At 43.4% G+C, this 26,889-nt stretch overlaps 1 protein-coding gene across 2 annotated transcripts in view; it reads left to right on the forward strand.

Moving 5' to 3' along the window:
* The window catches only part of CFAP91 (cilia and flagella associated protein 91), a 353,091-nt gene that overhangs the window by 234,582 nt on the left and 91,620 nt on the right, over positions 1-26,889 (forward strand). For both annotated transcript variants that reach the window (XM_069202687.1, XM_069202688.1), the window contains exons 9-11: positions 9,730-9,912; positions 10,026-10,165; positions 19,404-19,520. In XM_069202687.1, coding sequence (XP_069058788.1) covers positions 9,730-9,912; positions 10,026-10,165; positions 19,404-19,520 — 440 coding nt within the window. The remainder of the gene's footprint in view (positions 1-9,729; positions 9,913-10,025; positions 10,166-19,403; positions 19,521-26,889) is intronic.

Consider the following 26,889-nt stretch of genomic DNA (forward strand, 5'->3'; position numbering starts at 1 on the left):
TGGCACAGACCAGTCAGTCCTGCATTAGAAGTTTGGCTAAAATACAGGGGGCATCTCTAAGTTGCCCTCTGGGTGCATTTTTCAATAAATCCAACACTGGCATCAGTGTGGGTTTATTGTGCTGGGAAGTTTGATACCGAGCTTCCCAAACTTCATTGAAGCCATTATGAAGCTGTGGAGTTCATAATGACAAACTCTAAGCCCAAATACTTTACTCCCAGCCCATATACTTTTTTTGGGCCACCCTGCACTTACAATGTCTAAGATGGACGTAGACACTGTAGGGGCATATTGCTCATGCAGCTATGCCCTCACCTGTGGTACAGTGCACCCTGCCTTAGGGCTGTAAGACCTGCTAGAGGGGTGACTAACCTATGCCACTGGCAGTGGTTTGTGTGCATGGCACCCTGAGAGGGGTGCCATGTCGACTGTCGTTTTCTCCCTACCAGCACACATAAGTTGCAAAGGCAGTTTGCATGTGCTTGGTGAGGGGTCCCCCAGCGTGGCATAGTGCATGCTGCAGCCCTTGGGGGGCCTTCACTGGCCACAGGGCCCTTGGTACCATGTGTACTTTTTACAAGGGACTTAACTGTGTGCCAGGGATGTGCCAATTGTGAAAACAATGGTACAGTTTTTGGGAAAGAAAAGTGGTGCTGGGGCCTCGTTAGCAGGATCCCACCAACATCTGTCAAGTAAGCATCAATATCAGGCAAAAAGTTGGGGGTAAACATGCCAAAAAGGGGCATTTTCCTACTTGTGTTGAGTGTGCTGTTGTGCACCCGAAGGTTATCCAGGAATGTGAAGCAAAGCGGTACGACGCTGAACATTGAAATAAGTTACAGACCATGTGTTAAGTCCACTCCTGTTCCAGGCCATGAGTTCAGACCCACTCGTTCTCTCAAGTTTGATCCAGGGACAGATTTTCATTGAAATCATCAGGTAAGTCGAAGTCCAGATCGAAGAAGAAATATAAGAAGGCAAAGCAAGACTCACCTCATCCCGCTGCTCGCTATTGAAAGAGAAGTCATAAGAATGTCAAAGTGCCAATCAGTCTCGCTCCCAATCCCCAATTGATCCTGATGTACCTCGAGTTCCCCGAGCCACCAGTGACACTATGGCAAGTCAAGGCCATCAAGGAGACCATACTTTGTATTTTTGGTACTCTCCTGATACCTCTGCCACGCTTCAGGTCCCCTGTGTCTCAGTGGCCTCCAGTCGGATTACCACCAATAGATCTGTCCTCTGCACCGTCTGAACTCTTCAAACCGTTTAGGGTCTGCAGCAACCTCAGTGCTGACTTCCATTCTCGCTCTGAAATCTGCATAGGTCCCTCCTCATTGAAACTGATACTGATGTCGGACCTGCGTGAGAAGGTGGTTTTAGTGCGGACTCCGATGTCTGACACTGAGCTGAATCTGTTTCATTCCTGACCAAAATCATGCCCTGACTCTGCCCCAGGCTATCCGGTTCTTGTACAGCCTGATTCTGACAGTGGGGTGTAAATCAGCAGCGTAGATTAATAAGAAATGCAGTATTTCTGATGTGAAATTAACCGGCATCAGCCACTTGAGGAACTAAAGTGCAGCTTTATTGGCATACATTGTGAGTATGAACCAGCACTGACCAACATGAAGCCAGCATTTGATAAAACATCACTGCAATGGTATGTTTTGTGACGTTTTATCCCCATTACAGTGAGAGCTGATGCTGTTGTGCAAGGGTTATTTTGCAAGAAATACACTTAACTGGCATGTGTAATTAAGCTGCACGCTATTGATTTAAGGAGGACCTGGCTAACGGTCATTGAGACTCGAGCTGCATGTAACTACTGCTTACCCGAGAGGGCCAGCTTGTCCTTAAGGCATACTTGCACTACAGAGCATGCAGTAGAGGTCATGCAGCATCTTGGAGCAATCGCCTACTGAAACTAGCGTTAAGCGACGCCCACCGCACTGGCCAGACAAGCTCAATTTACCTTGGAAAACAACACAATGCATCTGCAAATTGACGTTGTCTTCAACGTACTTGCATGTATACAGCTGACTGTCCAGTATAAGCTGCCCAATCGTAGAGTACAAACTTGTGTGCAAATCTTCCACAGGAAAGGTGATGCATGCATTGGAAATGTTCTAAGTGTTCCTGAGACACTATAAACGTCCAATTGTTAAAGCGAGGAGAGAAGTTTCGGGTGAGAGGTCGCTCACCGGGGAAATTAAGTGTTACTGCTTAACATAATTCTATGCCATCTATGATGTGTTTGTAATGTAATGCCAGTTTATCTCCGTGCACTGTTATTAATTTGCTGCTGCATTTTAATTTTCTCCCTAAGTGTATTTTGCTTAATACAAGTCTAGATTAGCTGCATGTGCATATTTTTAGAATCCTCAATATGTTAGTGTAAGTGTGTCCATGCTGATTTCACTGTTGAGTATGGCCATCTATGCCATGCACATTAAGTGTTACTGCTGGACATAATTCTGTGTTATCTGTAATGCATTTATAATGTCATGCCAGTTTATCTCTGTTGGCTGTTCCTAATTTGCTGCAGTGTTTTCATTTTCTCCCTAAGTGTATTTTGTTTAATGCAAGTCCGGATCAGCTGCTTAGAATGCACACTATTTGTCTGAATGCTTTAATTTGAATTAACGGTAAGTTGCAGTGTCGAGTACCCTAGTGGTGTGTTGCAGGGTCATGTACCCTAATAAGGTGTTGTAGGGCCATGTACCCTAGTGTTGCATTGCAGGTTTGTGCGCCCTAGTGCAGCGTTACAGGGATGAGTAACTTAGTGTTGCAGGGTTGTGTACCCTAGTGTTGCATTGCAGGATTGTGTGCCCTAGTGTAGCATTGCAGGGTAGGGTACCCTGATGTTGAGTTGCAGGGTTGTGTACCCTAATGATGCATTGCAGGGCTGTGTACCCTAGTGTTGCAGGGTTGTGCACCCTTGTGTTGGGTTGCAGGGTTTGGCTAAAATACAGAAGGGAATCTCTAAGTTGCCCTGTGGGTGCATTTTTCAATAATTTCAACACTGGCATCAGTGTGGGTGTATTGTGCTGGGAAGTTTAATACCAAACTTCACAGAAGCCAATATGAAGCTGTGGAGTTCGTAATGACAAACTCCCAGCCCATATATTTTATATGGCCAACCTGCACTTACAATGTCTAAGAATGGACGTAGACACTGTAGGGGCATATTGCTCATGCAGCTGTGCCCTCACCTGTGGTATAGTGCACCCTGCCTTTGGGTGGTAAGGCCTGCTAGAGGAGTGACTTACCTATGCCACAGGCAGTGGTTTCCAGGGCTGAGTACCCTAGTATGTGTTGCAGGGTCGAGTACCCTAGTTTTGCGTTGAAGGGTCGAGTACCCTAGTGTTACGTTGCAGAGTTGAGTACCCAAATGTTGCATAGCAAGGTTGAGTATCCTAGTGTTGGTTGCAGGGTTGTGTACCCTAGTGTGCATTGCAGGGTTGTGTACCCTAGTGTTGCAGGGCTGAGTACCTTAGTGTGCACTGCAGGATCATATACCCTAGTGTTGCGTTGCAGGGTTGAGTACCCAAATGTTGCATTGCAGGGTTGAGTATCCTAGTGTTGCCTTGCAAGGTCGGGTACCCTAGTGTTGCTTTGCATGGTCATGTACCCTAGTTTTGCATTGCAGGGTCGAGTACCCTAGTGTTGGGTTGCAGGGTTGTGTACCCTAGTGTGCCTTGCAGAGTTGTGTACTCTAGTGTGCGTTGCAGGGTTATGTACCCTAGTGTTGCGTTGGAGGGTTGAGCACCCAAATGTTGGATTGCAAGGTTGAGTAGTCTAGTGTTGCCTTCCAGGGTCGGGTACCATAGTGTTGCTTTGTAGGGTTGTGTACCTTAGTTTTGCATTGCAGGGTGGTGTACCCTAGTGTTGCATTGCAGGGTCGAGTACCCTAGTGTTGCATTGCAGGGTCGAGTACCCTAGTGTTGCATTGCATGGTTGAGTACCGCAATGTTGCACTGCAGGGTTGAGTATCCTAGTGTTGTGTTGCAGGTTTGTGTACCCTAGTGTTGCGTTGCATGGCTGTGTACCTTAGTGTTGTGTTGCAGGGTCGTGCACCCTAGTGTGCGTTGCAAGATTTAGTACCCTAGTGTTGCATTGCAGGGTTGAGTATCCTAGTGTTGTATGGTTGTGTACCTTAGTGTTGTGTTGCAGGGCCGTGTACCCTAGTGTTGCGTTGCAGGGTTGTGTACCTTAGTGTTGCTCTGTTGTGTGGTGTCGTGTTAATGCGTATTTGTAATTGCGTGTTGCAGAATGGGGTGAGTGTGGTGTTGTGTTGATGAGTAGGTTGCACCTCCTTGTGATAGTGTGTGCAGAAGGGGTTGGGTGTTATTGAATTGTATACTGTATCTGACATTTTAGGACTGCTTATCATATTTCCATCTTTAGTCCTTTTTATTTACTGATTTGTTCAGTTTGAATTTGTACCATCATCTATGGGTCCTTACGTTAAAGGACAATGTTATTTCCAACATTTGTTTTCTCTAAGGAGAGATGTGTTGTGACTTGAATTGTTGCTATACATTCTCTTCTTAGTTACCAGTTCCCTGCTGCTCAGCCAGTGTGTGTGTGAGGTCACGGAATGTTGATGAGTGCCTGGTTGGTGTGATGGTCAGTTGGTGAGAGTGGACTGAGCAGCAAGGATGCTGCTCCTGTTGGGGTGTTACCTGTAACTATATTGAATAAACCTATGTCTTACAACCTACAAAAGATCTAATATTAATTACAACAAGCTGTCCAGTCATCTGTTAGGCTGTGATATGGGCATCGGTGCATATGTTCACTCAGCACTATTGCCTTGACAGCCAGGTACAACAGGAAGGTAATTTTGCTCACTCAGTCCTCCAGGACATTTTGGTCTGAGCCCACTCCACCTTCAGGAGATTCTGCTTTGGTACCTATACCAAAGTTGAGGAATCTGCGGCATCAGAAGAAAAAGTTACTTACCTTTGGTATGCCCTTTCTGATGGTTACTCTAACCTAGTGCAGATTCCTCCCTGCCCTCCTTACTCGCCGCTCTGTGGTGCACTCTTTTGACCATCTGAATGGTTCCAATTTAAAGATTTTTACCCTGGTACCAACAATCCTGAGGGTGTGGAAATAGGTAATCAAGAATATAACCTCAGTGTGCAGGGTTAGTGCTTACATGTGGAGCCACTCTGTCACTTCTGGGGCGGAATAAAGCCAGCGTGGAGACACACGGTGCCAACTAGCCATGCACAGGAACGCTTCTGAGAAAATTTCCAGATCCAGTCTGGTGCCTGGAAATATTCTAAAGATGACAAATCTGCAGTTAGAGTATCCTCCAGAAAGAGATTCACTGGAGGTAAATAACTTGTTCACCACCACGCATTATCTGAACAGACCAGGAGGCACAGGGTTGAGATTGTTTTCCATTGAAGCACACACAATCTAGCACTGAACTGACACTAACAGGGGTTCACATTCCAGGGACAACGAATCAGTAAACAGACTTTCTCAGCTGCTATTAAGAAGTGTCTCACAAGTGGGCTCTGGAAAATGAAGTCTTAAACAACATTGTTAAAATGTTGGAAACACATTCTATAGACCTCTACACAACAGCAAAAAAAAAAAAAAAATGGCAAGACTTTGCATCTGGGCTACCAGAACTGGGGTATCTAGGAAATTCCCTTTTGATCAGGTGATCAAGCCCATTTCTTTACACTTTTCTACCAATCCTACTATCTACTCAGTAATACTAAAACTGCTGTGATAATCCCGTGAAAATGATACTAATAGTGCCAGATTGGCCGAGGCAGAGGTGGTACCCAGACGTTCTGGATATGTCCATGGAAGCAAACAGGAGACTTCTGTTCAAGCTGGATCTGCTGACCCAACTTAGGGCCAGATGTAGCAAAGGTTTTTACCCATTCTGTGTCTATGGGAAAAAGTGTTCATACATATGGCCCTTAGAGTGCAAATGAATCATTGAATGGCAGCATGGTCCCCGCAGTCAGACAGTATGGTGATTTGAATCTTCCGCCAGCCTGTATGGTTATCCTGAAAGAAACAAAACACCCTATGGCGTTCTTGAAAGAAACACAACACCCCTCTCCAAGACTGTGCTATTTCATGAGATGGAAAAGATTGCCCATATGGTGGCAGGATAATGGGCACTATCCAATCCCCTTTTAGCAGGATATTATTTGACCATATCAGCTTCATTTGGCCCAAGCCAAGCTTCAATTTACATATTTATAGATTCATCCACCCGTTGTTACAGCATACAGAAAATCTCCAAGTCAACAATTATTTTCTAAAATTCCAGACAACAAAGACTTTCTTGAAGGAATTAAGAAACTGTTCCCTCCAATAAGACATCCTTTTGCAACATGGGAGTTGAACATTGTTCTGTGAAAGCTGATGGGCTCCCTTCTTGAACCACTACACAAGGCTACATTGCAGCATGACGTCTGGAAAACTGCTTTCTTTGTCGCAATTACCTCCACTAGGAGAGTGTCTTAATTACAAGCTTTAATAGCGTTAGAACCCCACGCTGCTATCCACTCTAATATGGTGGTAATGAGAATCAGCCTTCATTCCTCTGAAAAGTTGTTTCTGATTTTCATATTAACCAAACTATTTCTGTCCTAATCCCTCCTCAGCAACACAATGTGCCATCTGTTCACTAGTTATTAGAAGAGTCCATTGTTTCTACAAATCCTGAGAAACACTGAACACCGTTTTGTTAACTATGGACAAATTACACAAGGTATAGCCACATCCAAGAAATCTATTGCTATATGAATACTAGCCTGCATCTTGTAATGCTATCAACCACTAAGCAAACCTATGCCAAAGTGGAGGAAAAGCAGCTACGAAAGTTTGGATTGGGAATCTTTAAGGCAGCACCTTGGAAATGTAATCACACATTCACAAAATGCTATTGATTAGTTTCAAATATTCAGGTGGATGCCAGAACGAGCCAGTAAATCCTGAGAAGTTTCTTTAAATAGAAACACTCAACTTTATCAAACTAAACTCTGTACACTTAGGACTGATGTTTTTTCTGTTTTTTTCCCTATTGTGCAACAGTTGCCTTCTGCTTGATAAAACTAGCTTCCCACTCTATTCTAGCAATATGACTATTGAGAAAGGCACTTTGACAGCAAACATTTTATCTGAGCCCCCTTGTAAAAACCTGAATAGCTATCTTACTGAATGCTTCACAGATGTGGCTTCAACCCCTCCCTTGGTGTACCTGGAGACCGCAAAGGTATAAAGGAGCACCAAAGAACACAGGAAGATTGACTTACAAGAAGGCGGTATAGAAAGAAGACATAGCAGAGGGTAGTGATGCCTGAGCTCTCTATAGCACAAAAATAGCCAGACCGGTGACCATCCTGTCAGAAGGGGAGGGAAACAGCTGAGACCAATAACCTGAGAGAAAGTAAGATAACCATGGGGAAAATCTAGGAAAACAACAAATGTAGATGAAAGAGATCTAACAGCAAAAGAACCAGACAACTCACACTATGCTATGGATCACTTTGTTCCTGCTGCACATACTTATTTTACCTATGAAATACATTGCCTAATTCCTGTTAGGTTTCACCTGATTCGCTGTGGAAAAACAGTGTCCCAGGCATCCTCTCTCCCTCTCAGCCCCAAGTGACCCACTCTCCACAACCCTCCAGCCTTCATTTGTTCATATCCTTTATCTCAGAGCCTGTTTTCTCTATGTGAAAAGGAAAACGAGTTGTTGTTTCTCAGAGCCTGGGTAAGCTCTGATCGTTCCAGACAGGATCCTTCTGCAGAGATGCTTGACATCCACTTCCACAAATACAACCAAGAGGACCAAATGACTTCCTTTTGGGAGCTCTGTTTTTTATTAGTACAGCCCAACCTCCTTAAGAAATAGTTTTTCAGCTACCAGTTCCACAATTAATAATGTCAACCATAATTTCTCCGTAGAGCAGGGGAGTTCACTGCCTGGAACTCAACAACCATATTTTATGGTTAGCCAGGAAATGAAGCTCCACGTATATCACTTGAGAGTCAAAGCTATATCCATAAGATTCTAGTAATTATTCCTTTTCACGGAGGAAATGTGTTTAAACCCTCTTGACCAAAACAGCAGCCGTATTCTACTTTAATTAAGATGTAAAGATGTAGTCTCATCCACTGTATCAGCTAGAGGCTTACCTTTTGGATGGGGTGATTCAAAACAAAATGTCCTATAGATTGGAGGGGAAGGGCAGCCTCTTTGTACATACCTAGAGCCAATACCCCTCCGAGATGGTAAATGAATTAGACAATTCTTTGTACAACCTTCTGTAAGTAGGATGTTTTCTGGATTGGTCAGGGGAGTTCTTGAATGCCTTTTCATCAACTACTCTGTTTGAGAGGACTTTCCAAACAGTCAATACCTGCAGTACCGTGTCAGGGACCCTAATATTCCCATTATAGTAGCATTTCTGCTTTCCAGAAACTGCTTTCTAAAGTTTTGGATTATCTGATACAGATGAGTTTGGATTCCCAACCTTAGAACCTGGTCCCTGAAAAATGTGCATATGCAGTGATGGGCTTGTCAGGAACAGATGCAGCAGTAATTGTGTATTGGAAAGAATGATTCCACCAAGCCTCAGTGTAAGAATGAATAGCTTCACATTATAGTATGCTCTTGAACATCACCATAATCCTTTAGAGACTTCTTTAGATGATGGTTCAACATTCATGGAGCATTTCAAAGTTATGATATTATTGGAATCCTGCAAATCTGTTCTGGCTATTTCTGTATATTCTGATAGCCAGAACATGTTCACCGAGCTATCACTGTCTTATTAGCCCTTGAGACATTTTCTCTTGAAAAGCAGACAACTAGGAGGCTCTGTGGAATTACCACAGAAAATATGGCAGTAAAAACTACTATGCCAGGTCAGTAATGTTATGCATATCAAATGAAGACAACATGAGAAAGTTTCACTCTTGCTTGAAACTTCATGATTATTCCACCAAAGCTGAGACAGCAATGAATGCTTTCCAGTGGCATTTATATAGAAATCCATTGGCTTCCTTGACCCCTTACTAACTGGATGTATGTTCATGTACAAATGCAGCTTTTGTCCTAGAGGTTCTGTCAAGTCTATTTGCTTATGATGTCTCCCACTCCAAACATGTTTCAGGCTTTGGAATTAGGTTTTTAACCACTTAAGCAGAAGCTAGAGCCAAAACACCATAGTACAGAAAAAGGTATCTTCATGATGAGGTACAGTAGCTTTAGCTCTGGCTCTCCTTCCTTCGCCACAGCCACCAAGCCATCCTCTTGTATATACATGCAAAAAAAAAATTGAAAACTGGACTGGCCATATTGCTTACGCCATGGGTAATGCATGGTGTGTGCATAAAATGATACAACACTTGCACTTTGTTTCCTTGAAATGAATGTAAAAGTGTTCTTTGGGAGAAGCTTTTTCTGGCACTGCTTGTGTTTCAGGCATCACCAATCAGTTGTGAAGAAGGGGGGCAGAACTATTGGAATCCCTTTTTACTCAAATTGTACATCACAGACTGGGTTGTCTATTTATTGATGTTTTATTAGAACCTACTCAACTATGTTTTAATTATCATATTGAACTCTGAGGAATGAAAACGTGTCAATTCTGTTAATATACAAAGTTATGATGACCCACACATTTCAGGTAATTGTATGGCACATTATTCCACAAAACTTAATTTATATTTCAGAAATCAGAAAGTTGACTTGCAAGATGAAGAACATTGAGGGGAAGCTAGAGCGTCGAGACATCATTCATGACTATAGCAGCTACGACTCCCAGGTCTATGCGCCTCTCACCCGGATCGGCTATTTTCCAGATCGCAATTCTGAACGATACGTTGTGAAAAACCCCTTTCTCAGTTCTTATGAAGGTACGAATATTCTGAGTGCACCTTTAAAAGAATGGGAGTAAACACTGATGTGGGAATAATGATAAAGTAAACTGAAATATCTGAAAGTGAATATTATCTTTCTCTGTTCCTAGGATTGTTGGAGCTGGAGGCTAACCTACCTGACTTTGTCACCCAGCCCCGAATCAAGACTCCCAAACATAAACTCACCACCAAGGATGGGTTCCTTAAGCGAGCAGCCAGGCTGGATTTAGAACTAGAACAAGTTCATAAGGTAATACAGTAAGACTCTACAATGGTAATACGTTATGTAGGTACCTGAAATATCCCAAGTAATTATAGGTTCCGCACATAAAATATATAAAGAAATTCAAAATAAACATGCCTAGTTCTATTATATTGTCTTTGTCCTACCCCCCCACCCCCTCACCCAACCTGAGTGCCATGTAAGTGCTCAGATCTAGTTGAAGACCTTTGTAGCTTACAGTGGTATAGGCTGGGTAGCTCTATTGATGTCCAGTATCTTGTTATGACAGTAGTACTGCAGACAGAAAGGGGTGAATTGATACATTGTAACCTTCTATTACTTTTCTCATCCCCATGTTCCATTCTGGGACCAGATGTATAAATAATATAGGGTACAGCAATGTTGCAGCCATGAAAAACTGGAGAGGAAACTTGCCCAAAGTTGTAAGATTAAGGCTGTGGGGTTATGAAATCCCCCTCCCACCATTTATGCAGTTATGCAGTTAAGGATACCAGGGGTTTCCAGGGACATGTTGTTTCCTTGGATATTCTCTGTGGATAACACCTATTGCCAAAAAGAATGTCCATATTAAGGTGCAGATATAGCTCTGTCTGTCTTAGTGAATCATCACTTTGAGGGTGTCATTGTAGCTCCAAAAAGGGCCAACCTAAACTCGGACCCATTTTTCTCATGCAGGCTGTTTTTTTGTTTTTTTTTAACCAATTTTTTTTTTTTTTAAAGCGTCTTTAGAAAGGCAGAATCTTCTCTGGAGCTCCAAATATGTATACACAACACCATTTATGGCACTCCTCAGCATGGTTGCCTTTGCCCATCCCTGTGTAATTCAATTCAACAGCTCCCTGGCAGCAGCATCAATATTCTCCTTGAGACGTAAATCGGCCAAATAGTAGGTGATATTGCAGCACACAACACAGCAACTATGTGTCACAGAATGATGTTGTTCTTCAAGATCTTTTGCACAGTCACATTTCTGTAGCCTTGGTGACAAAGCCAGTTGCTTGGAAGGTCTTTGTCTCACCAGTACTGCTTACCTTGTCAGTACAGTCCTGGTGGTTGAATGTATATAGTATTTGGTACCTTTCAGTGTATGTGTCTTCTCTTGGTATATTCTTTATTTTTCAAGAATGTTAATGTACGTCACCATCGGACTGGCTTGATCTATAGCTTGCATATTGATGGTTGATTGATCAATGCAGAGCTAACTGTTACAAAATCAAGGCCATTTTTTCAAATCAAATTTTTGACGTAGTTACTCTCTTTCTAAGATTTGACAGACCTGATACCTGGCAACACATTGGATAACATTGATAGATACTGTTGGCCAAACATTGTTGTGAATACAAATGTTGGCAGTGGTAGGAGTAATCATTACACCATCAGTTTCAACTTTAACCTCCCTCTCACACATTCTTAACCAGGTGCATCCAGCAAACGTGTTTAGGCCTGTCCGAAGCCTTTGATGCATTGGTTCCAGTCAAAGCATTCATGGCACTGGAAGCACCATAGGAACACTGGTGGCTCAATTCAGATGTAATGCTTTGAAAAGCGAAAATTGGAAGACTTGGAGGACAATGGAAGCAATCACAATATGAAAACCCGGCTCTAACAGCAGTGCTAAATTTACATATCAGCCATTGAGAAAGCTAAAGGATCTCACAACCTGAATCACATCTCAGATGCAACTTGTCTGTATTTTCAAATTATCTATGGATTTCATAATTTAGGACTTTTTAAGTTCTCCAGTATTGAATCTTTCATAGATTCACATGCCTGAATCATTCTTTGTCGTCGAGATGGGAGTCCCCCAGTACCATAACAAGGAATATACATTATACTAACAGGCTTAAAAAAGGAATGCCAAATTCAATTTTGCAGCCTATCCATATTGTTTGTTAAGAAAAGAACCATAGCTATGGACTGACTAATCAGGCGACAGCACCCTCTAGAACCTTCATCACAGAGGCTCCAGTTCATCTGATTTTCTACCGCACGTCAGGTGATAGGAGTCTCCCTGAGCTCTGCTCAGTTTTCTCTTCAGAACAGCTAACTTCAACTGAAGACTTCTCAGGTCAGCTTTAAATTGTATTTTATTATAGCCTGGGACACTCTGACTATGCCAGGATCTCCAAGAAAAGGCCTTTTTAAGCCAAGTAACACTGGGTGGCAAAAAGAGACTTTACTCAGAAGATCCTCACAGAGAGTGTATTTATTGTCTCTATCCAGAACATAAGGTTGTGGACTGCAAAATTTGTAGAATGTTCTCACAGAAAACCTTAAAAGACAGAGAAGGAGACTCCTCTTGTGGTTACAAAAGGGTAAATCAAAGGGGAATACATTCTCTGGGGAAGAGAGTGATGACTCTTCACAAACTGAGAAATCCCACAAGAGAGAAAGATCTTTGGAAGCGGAGCCTTCAGAGCCCCACAAAAAAGCACTTAAAAAAGCTCATGGAAAAGAGACCACATAAAAAGTCCTCCACAAGAGTCTCTTCTGAGCCTTCAACACTGGCACCCAGAAAAAGTTCTGTCAAGAAAATTTTGAAATCACTTCCTTCTACATCAAAAATGATTTCCGAGAAAAAATCCAAAATGTCATCGCAGTCAATGATATTGTCAACGACATCTACTATCATAACACTGGCTTTCACACCGGTGCCATCGCCTATGATAATGTCCCCGTTTCCATTGTCATCGACCATTGTATCCTGCAAGAATACGACAAGGCTTTTGTCGACTAAAAAAAGTAAAGTGCCACCGTCGACGACCCGGTACCATCTTCGACGATACTATTATCGTCACCGTCAACGAGGTTGCCTATAACAACCATGCTGTCTTCAACACCCTTCTTACCTGTTGCTGGTCCATCCCCTGCAGACCAGCTATTACTTCCAGAGCACACCTCACCAAGTAAGGTCACACCATTTCCACCGCATCATCTATTAGACGATGAATCAGAGGATGAAGGACCTTTTGGAGTAGCGCACAGCCCTTCCGAATTGCAAGATAAGTATCTGGATGATGAACAAGATGATGACCAGTTCTATCATTCCAGCGTTTACATGACTGACAACAGGGCTACCAGCCCATATTGCCACAAAATATTCAGGATCAAGCAATCCAGATGCCACAGGACTTGATATTTAACCTGCAAGCACTGCTGCAGGACTATTATAAGCGCTTTCCTAAACCTGAACAATCTCCACCTCCTTCGCAGCTTCAAACACCAGCGAGATCACCTCAGCAAATGCCGCCTGCTTGTCCTACTATGCTATCCTTTTCAGGGATTCCGCTATCTACAGTGCCATTAGGGGACCAACATACATCGCAGGATGAACAGGAGGAAGAAGGAAAAATAAGAGATCAAGCCTCCACGTCTTCAGAGTGGGACAACTACGTCATACAACCACCATCACCACCACAGCCGCCTCATGTGGACTCTCACAAGACGACATTGGTGATTTTCATAGCATATTGGAGCGTACAGTAAAAAGGTTCCAGCTGTCTCGAACATCTAAACAGACAGACTGTTTCCTGTATGATTTTAAGGAACCCAGAGAGAAATCAGTGAAAGCAATACCCATAATAGATTGTATCTGGCAAAAAGGTATTCGTACTATGAAGAATCCAGCCACCATTTCAGCAGTCATGCCCAGACTGGATAAGAAATATAAAGTGCCAGACAATGCACCAGCTTGTTTAATCGGACATCCGAGGCCAGACTCTGTTATAAGCCAAGCTGCCCAGAATCGTTCTAGAAATCCATCAGCACCCATCATAACACCACCTGATAGGGATGGGCGCCACCTCGACTCTATTGGAAAACGATTCTCGAGTATGGCAGGGCTTACAGTTCGTGCAGCTAATTCTCTTGCGATTCTGGCAAGGTTCGACAGACTGATGTGGTCGGACATGTTGCAGTTCATGGATCTCCTTCCAGAAGATTCTAGAGAGGAAGCCAGAAAGATTATCCTAGAAGGCCACAAAGCTTCCCAAGAGATAATAGACTGCGCGATTGACATCTCCGCAACAAGTTTTTCGGCAGCTGGCAGGAGCAGCTGTGCTTAGAACTTACGCCTGGCTAAAAGCCACATTGTTTAGGCCTGAGGTGCAGAGCAAAATTTTGGACATGCCTTATAATGGCGAATCATTATTCGGGAAGCACATAGACGACGCTTCACAGGCTATTCAAACTGATACCAATATAGCCAAGTCCTTCGGTACGTTACAATCGAAACGGCAACCCCATTGAGGAGCCAGAGGCAGGAGTACCTTCTCCTTTCAGGGGGGGGGGGGGTGTTCAGCCCTATAGGCAGTAATATCAGCCCTACCAAGGGAAGTACCGTTCTCAATACTCTCAGCAGTATAGACAACCACCTACTGCAGTCTACAAGCAACCAACTAGGAGGAAACAACCCACCAGAGGTCGAGATTCTTCACGGAAACAATGACCTTACACCAGCGCAGGCTATCCCGCATTCCAAATTGCCACACAGATTAGGAGGTCGAATCTCCCAATTTTTACACCAATGGGCTACTATAACAACATGCAGATGGGTCCTAGATGTCATATCTCGAGGGCACACCCTTGAATTTATCAACAAACCTCCCGGCCAAGGATCCGCCCCTCCACGTCTAAAACAACTACTAAAAAAAAATTCCCTCATGATAACAAAAGGAGCAATAGAAAGAGTTCGGTGTGCTCAAAAGGGAATGGTGTTTTATTCCCGTTTCTTTCTGATCAAGAAATAATCAGGACATTGGGATCCGATATTAAACCTTTGCAAACTGAACAAATATCTCAAAAACAATCCCTTCGGATGATTACCTTACAGGACATTTTGCACCTTCTAAACCATGGCAACTACATGACATCTATCGACCTCAAAGATGCATATTTCCACATACCCATTCATGCAATTCATTGAAAATATTTACGATTCCAGGTAGTCAGTGCTCCTTTTCAGTTCAAGGTGCTCCCCTTTGGTTTAAAATCAGCCCATCGAATATTTACAAAGATGCTAGCCCCAGTGGCAGCACATCTAAGGCAAAAAGGAGTTCAAGTATTCCCTTACTTGGATGACTGGTTGATAAAAGCACCATCACAACAATCAACCATAGAGCACACAAACGTGCCTCAACTTGTTCGACAAGCTGGGTCTCACTACAAACCTTCAAAAGTCCTCCCTCATTCCAAAGACAGAAATAACCTTCCTAGGTGCAGTTATCAACTCCAATACAGACAAGGCGACTGCCTCGTTGGACACACAGATAAGAATGCAACAATTGTCCCACAAACTGATCAAAAGAGACTCCGTTTCAGTTCAAACATATAAATCATTCCTAGTAATGCTCTCTTCTTCCATACCTTTAATCCAGAACTGCTGACTTCGCATGAGACCACTTAGAGTTAGGCAGGCAGTGGAAACAATCTCAGGGCTCCTTCGATGACATCATACAAATAACAGTAGCGATGAGATTCTCCATACAATGGTGGACGCAGAGGAATAACTTGTCAGAAGGTCTAACATTTCTGTCCCGAGTAACGGACTATGTAATAGCAACGGATGCATCCCTACAGGGCTGGGGCGCTCACTTGCAGGACCTTTCCATCAGTGGAAAAATTGATAATTCCAACAAGAAAAGGCACATCAACTATCTCGTGCTCAAAGCCATACCTCTGGTGCTCCGTTCGTTCGCAGAATTGCAAAATCATCCGTGCTCATCAGAACGGACAGCACCACGTGCAAGCGCTACTTAAACAAGCAGGGGGGAACGAAATCACCAGCATTGTGGCATCAAGCACAAGAGATTTGGCAGTGGGCAATACACAAAAAAGATATCCCTCAGAGCAGAGCATTTACCAGGAGCATCCAATGTGCTGGCAGACATACTGAGCAGATTGTCATCAACCTGCCACGAATGGGAACTCAACCATCAAATATTGCAGAACATTTTCATCCGATTGGGCACGCCAAAGTTGGGTCTCTTCGCCACAAGGAACAACCGCAAATGCCAGTACTACGCAAGTTGGCGTTACCAAAAAGGTTCGTGGGGAGATGCATTTTCGATCAAATGGTCGAAGATATTTGCTTACGCTTTCCCCCCAATTCCTCTTATCCCTCGAATACTTCGCAAACTCTAGAGAACCATGCAGGATCATTCTCATAGCCCCCAAATGGCCAAGACAGTTCTGGTACACTGAACGTCTCCTGCTATCGGGACGTCCACACATGCAGTTAATGCCCAATCATACATTGCTAACAATGAACAACAGCCAGATCCTACATCCCAATCCAAAGCATCTACACTTGATGGTTTAGCTCCTGGATACCATGAATTTCGAAACCTAGACATCCCGTCTGATTACGGAGAAATTCTAGCTAAGGCAAGAGCAGATTCAACAAATAGATCATATAAATAGATATGGAAGCGTTTTTGTTATTGGTGCCAGCGGAACAACTTGCACTTGTTTTTTTTAAAACCGGAACATACTTTACCATACCTTCTACAGCTAGCAAAATCTGGACTCACACACTCATCCATAAGAGTTCATTTAGCAGCAATATCCCGATTTAGAATAGAGGAGAGAACGCCTTTTCTCTGGTCCTCACAAATTATCAAACAATTTATGAAAGGGCTTTTCAGAGTTTTTTTCCCCCAGTAAAAACACTGCCACATAGGTGGCATCTTAACATTATCCTGACCCAGTTGATGAAAACCCCTTTTGAGCCTATACATAAAGCAGAACTAAAGTATCTTACAGGGAAAACTACGCTGCTTCTAGCGCTTATATCTGTTAGATGACTAAGTGAAATACAAGCCTTTACTATAAAACAACCCTTCATAAAGTTAAAAAAGGACAGTATTCTTAGAACAAACCCTAAATTCATACCAAAAATCCCACCTTATCTGTGAATTTCTTGATAGGGATGGAGTCTCAACTTTTACCAACCTCTCTAAGGAACTCTGGAGCTCTCTTTACATTAACTCTATTGCTAGTCATGCACAATCCTTCTCCCAAACTCACACAAATGGGCCACTGTTTCTTCAACTTGCTTGCAATAACAGAAATCCTTGAAGTAATTAAATATATCAGCATTGCTGGCTCATTAGATGACCCATGCCGCCCCTCATATATTTATAATGCGTACTCCTAAGATAAAGTGCAACCATACTGGCCAAAGCAATCATTAATTACTTTAATCCCAAGATTTTCCTGGTAACCTAAAAATATCTTAGCTTAAAACCATCCTAATTAAAAAGGCCTTGACCGGTTGGAGCCAGAAAATAAGGATAAGTTCCAACTGACCATTTCTGGATAAACATTTTGGAAAACAGTTTTTTCTCAGATTAACTACTTCCTGAAATAAAACAACCTCTTTGAGACACCCAAACATAATTCTGACCTGGAAGTGGCACAGAATATGTGTTGAGTCCTATTTAGAAGAATCTCAAAAACTACTTGACCTCTCATCAGCAACAGCAACTGCTACTCTGAAGAGTAAGCGGAACATTACTGCTCTTAATTGAATTCAGCCCTTTTTCGCAGACAGAGATGAGATTGTAACATTTCCTCAATTCTGTCCAGCACCATTTACCCCTCAGATGAGCTTGACATTTGATCGTCTTCTCTTCAATGTATACTTCATCCCACTTTTAGAACTTGTTAGTTCTTTCACTCTTACTCATGAGAACTAAGCTGATGGTGCGCAGATCAGCCTAAACTGAAAAAGCCTTTGGACCAGGGCTCCTCGAGAGATAGAGCACTGGATGGCACGGAACCTTCTGAAACATACCTCCTCATAAGCAGAGATCCTCCAACTTCTACTCCAAACTCAAGATATTTAATTGACAAAAGGTTCTTGTTTCAACCTGAAAATACTATGCCATATATTTCCTCACTTAGATCTCGCCACAGGTTCCAAGCCTCAGTAGCCCTAATGCTGTCAAGTATGCTGTATCTCAGCAAGGGCAAAAAACACTGTTGGCCAACCTGGAAGCCTTTTATAAAAATTCAGAGGCTATTGTAGCCTCTACCATGGCCTCCCTAGAGAGACTGGAAACAACGATCCAAGAATTGCAAACATATAAGGGCTGGGAAACAACACTGATGTTTAAAAAAAAAAATTAAAAAATTGTAGAAAGTCTTTCAGCACTCAAACATTAAGGGGTTCAGGAATCGTGCATCTGGAGAATAGGATAATGCTTCTAAATAGCCTCAACAGGGAGATAAACTTGAAGTGTCAGCACAGCCAAGTAGCACAGCACTAAAATTGTCTATTGTACAGATTTTGCAGAGATTCGTATCCCAAAAAAATAGAGGCTGCTGTCCTCCTGCAGAGGCGTTCATAGTGCCATAAGGAATGGGGCGAAAACAAAACTATGAAAAGGATCTAGATTGATGCCCCTCCGTGACAGTAGAATCATACACCTCACCTACAAAACAGTAGCATATCTGGCTAAAAAACTAACCATCTTCAGAAGTTGATGCCATGCAACACTGCAAGACTAGAAATCAAAAAGTCTGAGACAAAGTACCTGTGCTGGAAGCATGATGGTCAGAGCCATGACTTATTTGTGGTATAGCAATTTAACTATACAAATGATTCCCACTGATTCATGGTATGTAAATTTATCTTGTGTCGAAATGTTGACATCTTGAAAATCAGGCATGGCGTCGGCCCTCAAAGATCAACATGAACGATATAGTTCTAGCTATTGTCTTTAAACAATGTTACATAATTTAGTAAACCTTGATGAGGTTCCGTGTTTGGGATGTTACACCAATAAACATCATCATGTGGTTAAAATTCTATTTAGAGTATGTTAACCCTTTACTGTATGTGGGCCCTTACAGGCAGTGCAACATGCCTGTTGTTTGCCACTCAGTTGTATTACACAACCTCAACAAGATGCTGATCCTTAGGTTCTGTAACAAATCAGATAATATGTGTACTTTTAAATATGAGACCTTCCATGATCTTCTCTCCCATGTTTGTTGGGATGTGTCTCTTTTGAGAAAGAAAAAACTTTAAACCTGTGTTGCCATATAGAGCATGCAATACATTTTCATACTAATCCCCAGAAGTGATATATTTGGTGAGATCTTTGAGACAGATAAGTACTTTTGTACTGTGAGCTCTTAAAGAGGCTTATACCTCACCAAAATACCAGATGACCTATTTAATAATTTTATTTAAGGTGGAATGGACAAAAGTAGGAATGGCTGTCTGTTTTTCTTTTAGGCACTTGTGGAGAAAAGGACAAAATCTAAGGAGGAAGAAAAGCCACTCCGTTTCCTTCATAAGATTGAAAAACCTGCACCTCGGCCAATTACCCCTAAGGTGGAGGAACCTCCTGAGGTGAGAAAAGAATCCAAATCAATAGGTTGTCAGTCTAAAATATTCTTAGGGTTTTCAGGTTTTAGAATAACATTCATTGCTAATGTTTGTGGAAAAACGTACTTGTACGTATTTGTTCTGCTATAATCTTCCCGATCTTCATGGCTTTGCCCTCCTAAGGAATACAATTCTTTCAGGTGATACACGATTTCCAGTTAAAGAAAGAAAATCAAGAGCACATACATGATTTCTTATCTGCTGTTTAGAGAGGCCTTGTCTGCAAGCACAATAACATTTGATTTTTGCTCACAACTAAAGGTATGTGTCAGTTAATATTTTGAATAAAGGTGATTTTTATTGAGGCTTTTGGTTGAGTGCCAGCAGTTCTCTGTTTGAAAGCCTTCACAATAGTGAATTGTTCAAAGAGTTTGCAGAGTTAAAATCATGTTTTCCATTTAAAAGTGCAGCAGAGAATCCCGTCTTTGTGGGGCTATCGGTGCCATTGTGTCACAGGGATGTCTGTTGTGACCGTGGTATGTGCAGAGTACAGAATACAGTGCTACTTTGGTGAAAATAAAGGAATTGCTTTGGCAGTTTGTTCTCTGGTACTTTAGATTGAGGAGCAATTCTGCATCATTTTTCTATACACTACAGGACTATATTTTAAGGTCAGTGATTTTTTTTGGTGAGGTATACTAAAACATCCTTTTTGTTGTCTGGCTTTGTGTATGCAAACTGTTATGGTGTCTGCTGGTTTGTCATTGAATTATAATTATAATTCTTGTTGACTGTTGAGCACAGGCATGCAACCTTGTCAGAGGTTTTCCTAGTGCTGCCTAGAAGCCACCCTAGTAGAAAAAAGTTTTTGCGTGAACAAAGGGAACTTTCTTAGCAAAGGAACATTTTTACAAATCTTAGGAGATTAGTTTTGCTTCTAGAGTCTTCACTGATAATCTCATACATGCAAAGTACTAGCATTTTACTGCCTGCTTGAAGGATTCCCAGAAGATTTATATCAAATAAAAATAATATTTTTTAACAGTGAAACTCCTTCAGGGATACCAGTCACAGCCTATCACAGTCCACATTTTATGAATTTTATTAACATTTAATTTTCTAGCTCATAAGAACTATATTTAAAACAAAATTGCAGGATAATATCTAACCTCGCTGCAGAAATAAATTAGTGAAACATATTTAAAAGGAATTGGAAATACAGCCTGGTTGTGATTAGCCGCTTCATTCTTTCATGGTAATCATTCAAGTTTCCTACCAGTATATTTTGATAATCCTACAATATCAGCAAAAAGATTTATCCTTTCCATAGATGTGAGGAAAGTGGTGGAATGGAAATGCCTCCTGCATGGTAAACAAACTTGTACCCCTGTTGTGAGGGCCCAACTACATTCGAAGCTAGTATCCTGAGAATTGTTTGACCTTAGTTTCACACTAATCTAGCATGTACTCAGAGGCCTAGTCTGTTTCTGGTGGTGCGTGATCCAGAAACTGTTCTGCGACCTGGAGGGGTGCAACAAGCGTGTCTTCATAGTTGTCATAGGACTTCTGTCCATTCATGGTGTAAAATGCTTAAAGCAGTGGTGGCAGTGTATAGTGTTCCGTAAATCTTTAGGGTGGCCAGGCCCTTCTCTGTTTGTTGGGCAGCTACTACTAGCCCTTTTTGTGTAAAGCTCTGCTGTTATGTCAACCCCCTAGAGCCTTACCCTGTCATCCCGTGTGCACATCACCTGCTTATGTGTGCACTGAATGTAGAACACATATTCGGTAGTGGGTGTGTGGTATGAGTCTGAGCACTGGGAACCATTAGTTCCCCTTGCTGAGCATCGCAAAGGATGTAAGATGAGGATAGCTTCCTAACACAGTGCATGTCCATTGTCTACATTCATGTTATAGGAGGTTAGAGACCTTTTGCAGGTCCCCGTGCCAGCTCCCTCCTCGCTGCCTTTAGCTAAGTGCCTCCTCCATGGTTGCTTTCTGTGTTCTAGCCTCCTCTCAGTGCATTGTTTTGCCTATTATCATTCTGCATTGTGTCTGATCTCTGTCTGTTATCGTTCTGTATTGTGCCTGTCATTTTATTGTACATTGGTATTGTTCTGTGCCTGATTCTTTATTGTGCCTGTGATATCTCATTGTTTTGTTTTTATCATGTCTGTTATCTTGCTCATCCCTGTCATTGTTTTGTTGTTATTGTGCCTCTTATCTTGCCCATCTCTTCGTCGTCCACTCTCCGTACCGTACGTTGTTTTTACAGCTGACTCCTGCCTCCCAGGACCTACTTAATGGTGACCACAGTGCCAAAGGCAAGCCTATCTGCGCCCTTCCACCCCTAGACTGTGCCCAGCGCCAAGAACCTTGGATCTTCCACCCCACACAGCAACTCTGCCCCAGACCTCCGAAACACTGAACTCCCCAAGGCAAATCAACAAGTACTGCTGCTGCGCTTCCCCACACACCACCAGAGGACCATTCACCTGCAACACTGAAACAACCATTAAACACCGGAAACACTGCAAACACGAACACACCCACCATGTCATCCAAGACTCCCGCCGAATAACTCCAGTGCATCCTGCCCAACACATGATCGCTCGGCAAACACACACAGAGATCTGGAAAACTATCTCATCCCTCACCCTGGATGTCTTCTTCACCGAGACCAGGCTGAACTCTGCTTCTGCACCAGAATTCGCCACCCCCGAAGGCTACAAGATAACTCACCAGAACCAAACTGGTGGAATCGCCATCATCTACAAAGACACCATCCACTGCATGACCTTCTCAGATGACTCATCCCTGAAAATGGAGCATCTCAACTTCCAACGACACAAGTGGAAAAAAAAGCACTATTAGAAGCATGGTCGCCCACGGACTACGAGGGCCACGCCATAGCTTCTGCAACGCCATCAGTAACTTCATGGCCCGATCACCATTGGCTCAGAGCACTACATCTTCCTAGGGGACCTTAACTTCCACCTTGAAGACCTTGAACACAGCCAAACTCCTGGAAAGCATGAACGACATCAGCCTCAAGCAACTCATCACTGACCCCACCCACATGGCAGGATACTAGCTCAACCTTATTTTCACGTCCAGTGCCAGTCAAGTACAACCGATTTTCACAGCTCAACAGGACCGACCTCTACAGGGTCCACTTCACCATCACAGAACCCACTAACACTGGCACCAACCCCATCAGCTCCATGCACACAAACTGGAGGGAAAAAAAATCAGCCTCCTTAGACACAGTAGACCTTCCCTCCCTCATACTCACCCTCTAGTCATAAATAAGATTCACGAGCAATGTCTTTCACTAGTTCTCCACCTTCTTTTCCAACCAATACCAGTTTGTTCACATGGGCACCTCCATGTCATAAAAGATCCCTAATAGCGCCATGACTCTTCAATTTGCTGACGTTGTCCAGCTCTACTTGAAAGTCTCCTCTACTTCAGACATCCAACTCCTTAAACACTGTTCACACATCATCAGACCTTAATAATGTTCAGTGCCTACATGAAGCTTAATCCAACCAAGACCGAGTTCCTTTTATTTGCCAAGAACAGCAAACAAGATACAGTACAAACCTGGCTCAGTCACATGAACCCTGAAGGCTTTGAACCCCAACTTTGACTGAATGCCAAGTCACTTGGATTCACCTGGACACAAATCTTACCCTCAAGGAACACATTGCCAACAAAACAAAGAAGGACTGACACCAGTTCTCTCTTCCATCTATGCACCTAGAATCTGGAACAACATCCCCTTATCCATTAATACCCCCCCAACCCAGCTCCAGTTTAGGAAAGATTCACCTTTTCAAAGAAGGCTATATAACAGTGTATTAAATGTCCATAACTTAGGTTCCTCTTCTAATACTATCTGACTTTAAGCTTGCCATGCACAGCGCTCTGCTGCTTTTTGGCTAGGTTTGTGCTATAGAAATACTATATACTTGCATACTTATAAAGAGGCGGTGTGAATTTAACACATTGAAGCATGCATCAATTTCATTCAGCCTGACTTGTAATCATGCCCATATTCTGATTTGGAGACCATACCCACAAGAACTTTATTTAGGTACTATATTTACTTACCTAACTTGATAAGTGTGGGCAGTATTGGGAGTGCACCCAATTATTTGTTGAGCGTTATAGTAACTAAAATTTCAAAATCTTAAGTGAGATACATTTTAGTCAAGATACTGCGCCTCAGCACAACAAGCACACCAAATTCATTAGAATATGGCTCACACGCCCTCTGTTTAGAGAACACCAGATGCCCTGACTGTGGACCCTCAGGGTATGGAATTTCTAAGCAACCTTCTGGAATTCAAGGCTATTTTTTCTCTTCTTTTTTTAACTTTACTAAAACACAGATTAATTCAACCTTACAAACTGACATCACATTCAGAAATAATCATAATATTCAGTGAGCATCATAACTGTTAGGAGAAATACAGCACTAGGATTAACCACATGGAGACAAGACACAATTTTACTAATATTACAGAGTATGTTTGCTGTCAGCTGGAGCTGAAGTAAGCTATGTCATGTAAGTAGGCGGCACAGAATGACATTCTTTAAGCCAAAGGGCATCACTCTGAACTATAAGTCGCTCTCTGTGGTTGAGCATGTAGACCTCTCTTTTGCCCCCTCAGTCAGAGCAATCTGCCAGTACCTTGATGTACGATCAAACGTACTGAGAAACTCAGGGTATGGGGTGTGTTAATTTTAGTGATGGAATTGAGTCATCTGGGGTGTGTTAGTCTTAGTGATGCAATTGAGTCATCTGCAGTCTATTCAGATCCCAGGTTCTGGAGAGGTGCCCAATGAGGCACCACAGGGCTGGACCAGGTACTGCAGGAAGGCTCAATCACCCCTAGCATCAGCATCTTGGAGAAATCTTCCTTGATACTGGCCCTCACCCTACCTTACAGCCTGTAAATTGTATTTTTGACAGGCATACTGTCTCCAATATCTGTCATGGATACACAAATGTATAAGACAAGGGGTGAGGGAGAAAACTGCACCAGCAACCGACAATAGTCACTCTGCTGTTCTAGGGTCAGAGTAGGGGAGAGGTTGACAAACTGTACCGACCCGTCATTCTCTTGGGCAGACAGGATATCAGGGAGGGGCTCGCTCTCCTCTTCTACCCCTTTTTCAATCACCAGGAGTATGTTCAATTTCAAAGTGGGGTTTGAGGCAGTTTGTGTGGCACCCTTAATGAGTTTCTAGGGGTCTTGAGATCCACCAAGTAGGCCCCATCTGATCCTTCACCTAATCTTGGGCAAGTCCAGTGATCCTGGAGAACCCTGGGCTTCACAGGCTCCATTGCCCACACCTTCTGGCCAGGGTGAAACTCTACCAGAGTGGCTTTCTGTTCATACCAGAGTTTCATAACCTTTTTGACTGGCCTCAAGATTGCTTTCTGTCTTGTTCAAGAAGCAATGCATCTAGTTGCGGGGGGGCAGTATGTAGCTGACCATATCCTCAGGGGTTTTCCTAGGAGCTTGCTCCCACCCCTCTCTGACAAGGCAGAAAGGTCCCCTTGCAGGGTGTCCATAGAGGAGAATGAATGCCCTATACCCAACCCCCTTCTGTGGCGCCTCCATGTAGACAAACAGAAGACATAGCAGGAGGATGCCACACTTCACCTCATGGGCTCAGGTAGGCCATTTATCATGCCTCTAAAGGTTTTGTTGAATCTTCCACAAGCCCATTTAGGGGGTAATAAGGTGTGGAAAATGTGCAAGTCACTCCACACTCATTCCACATGGACTTCCTATATGCAGACATAAGTTTAGTGCCTCTATCAGAGGCTACCTCTTTGGTGGGGGAACCGCTCATTGGTAAACCCCCCCATCAGGGCCCTGGCCATGGCAGGTGCATTCACCAACCTCAGTGGGGAGGCCCCTAGATAATGGGTGGCATGGGCCACCATAATTAGGATGAACCTCTTGCCTAAAGCTGGCTTGGGTCCAGGGGACCAACAATGTTAATGCCCCCCCTCTCAAAGTGCGTGCCAATGACCGGTAATGGGGTGAGGAAAGCCGTAAGCTTTTTCCCCTGACTTTCCACTGGACTGGCAGACGGGACAAGACTAAAGAACACATCTGTGGCCAGCTTCATCAGAGGCCAATAGGAGTGGGCAACAAGCCTAGTGAAGGACTTGTCTTGCCACAGATGTCCTGCCAGTGGGATATCATGAGCCAACCCCAGTGGGGGGGTCCTGTAAACAATGGGGGACCACCAGCACATGGGTTGCCCCAGGTCCAGGAACCTTAGGCTCAAGGTACGGGGAGGCCATTCTCCCAACAGATAAGGTGATCTCCAGAGGTATCACCTGCTGCCTAGGCCTCAGCTTGCCACCTCAAGCCCTCTAGAGTGGGACACTTTTTCTGTGCTTTGTAGAATTCCTTCCTGATGGGGCCCACTCTCAGCTTGCCATCCAGCAGTCTGTCAGGCCACCAAGAGCAGAAGTGCCCTCCCCGTTAGGCTCAGGAGCATTCTTCTCAGGTGCCCCGCAACTTGAACCCCTGAAACGTCATTGGCTGGTTTCCCACACTTCTTGCCCTTACCCTTCTTGGCAGCATCCTGGGACATTGTTCCAGGACCGGTCAGCCATGGACCTTGTGGTCATATAGACCTATTCAGGCAATCATAACATCTCCAAGTGTGACCTGAGCTCTACCTCTTTCCAGATAGTGTGCTCCAGGTCCTTGCCCAACCGATAATATACAGGCATGGCATGGATTACAGCCTCCCCTCCCCACCAACAAACACACACACTGAAAGAGAACTAGAGCCGCCGGTAGGTGACAGGTGACTCTTGTGGTTATCTGCCACTATGACTTGGTAGAATGAGTTAGAGAGTACCTTCTCTGAGGACACCAGCTGACAGCTTATAGTAGTCATGCTGGCTCCTGTTTCCCTCAGAGCCTCCACTTGTTGCCCATTGATGGTTACACACTGTCTACACTTGGAAGCATTTGTATGCATATGGACTTTTGACATCATCTCCATATCCCTCAGGGACACTAGGGTAACCTCAGTCTGCTCCCCAAAGCTAACTGGGAGCACCTCCTCCCCAAGTGCTTAACTCGCCAAACCAGACGTCTGCCTACTAAACTCTTCTACCCAGATGTCTGCCTACTGGTGGGAGGGCTGTGCCCTCTTGGGACATTTGGTGTCTCCCTTGGAGTGGCCATGCTTGTAGCACTCAATACTCTGGGGGACAAACCTCCTTGTCTGTTTGTTAAAGAAACCATTCTTCTTTGGCTCAAATTGGGACTGGTTTCTGTTGTTGTCCTGGGAGTTATGGGGGCCTTTTGAGAACTCCTTATTTGCATGTTTATCTCCACCCTTTTTTACT

This window comes from Pleurodeles waltl, chromosome 8 (genome assembly GCF_031143425.1).
Source record: "Pleurodeles waltl isolate 20211129_DDA chromosome 8, aPleWal1.hap1.20221129, whole genome shotgun sequence".
Taxonomy (NCBI): domain Eukaryota; kingdom Metazoa; phylum Chordata; class Amphibia; order Caudata; family Salamandridae; genus Pleurodeles; species Pleurodeles waltl.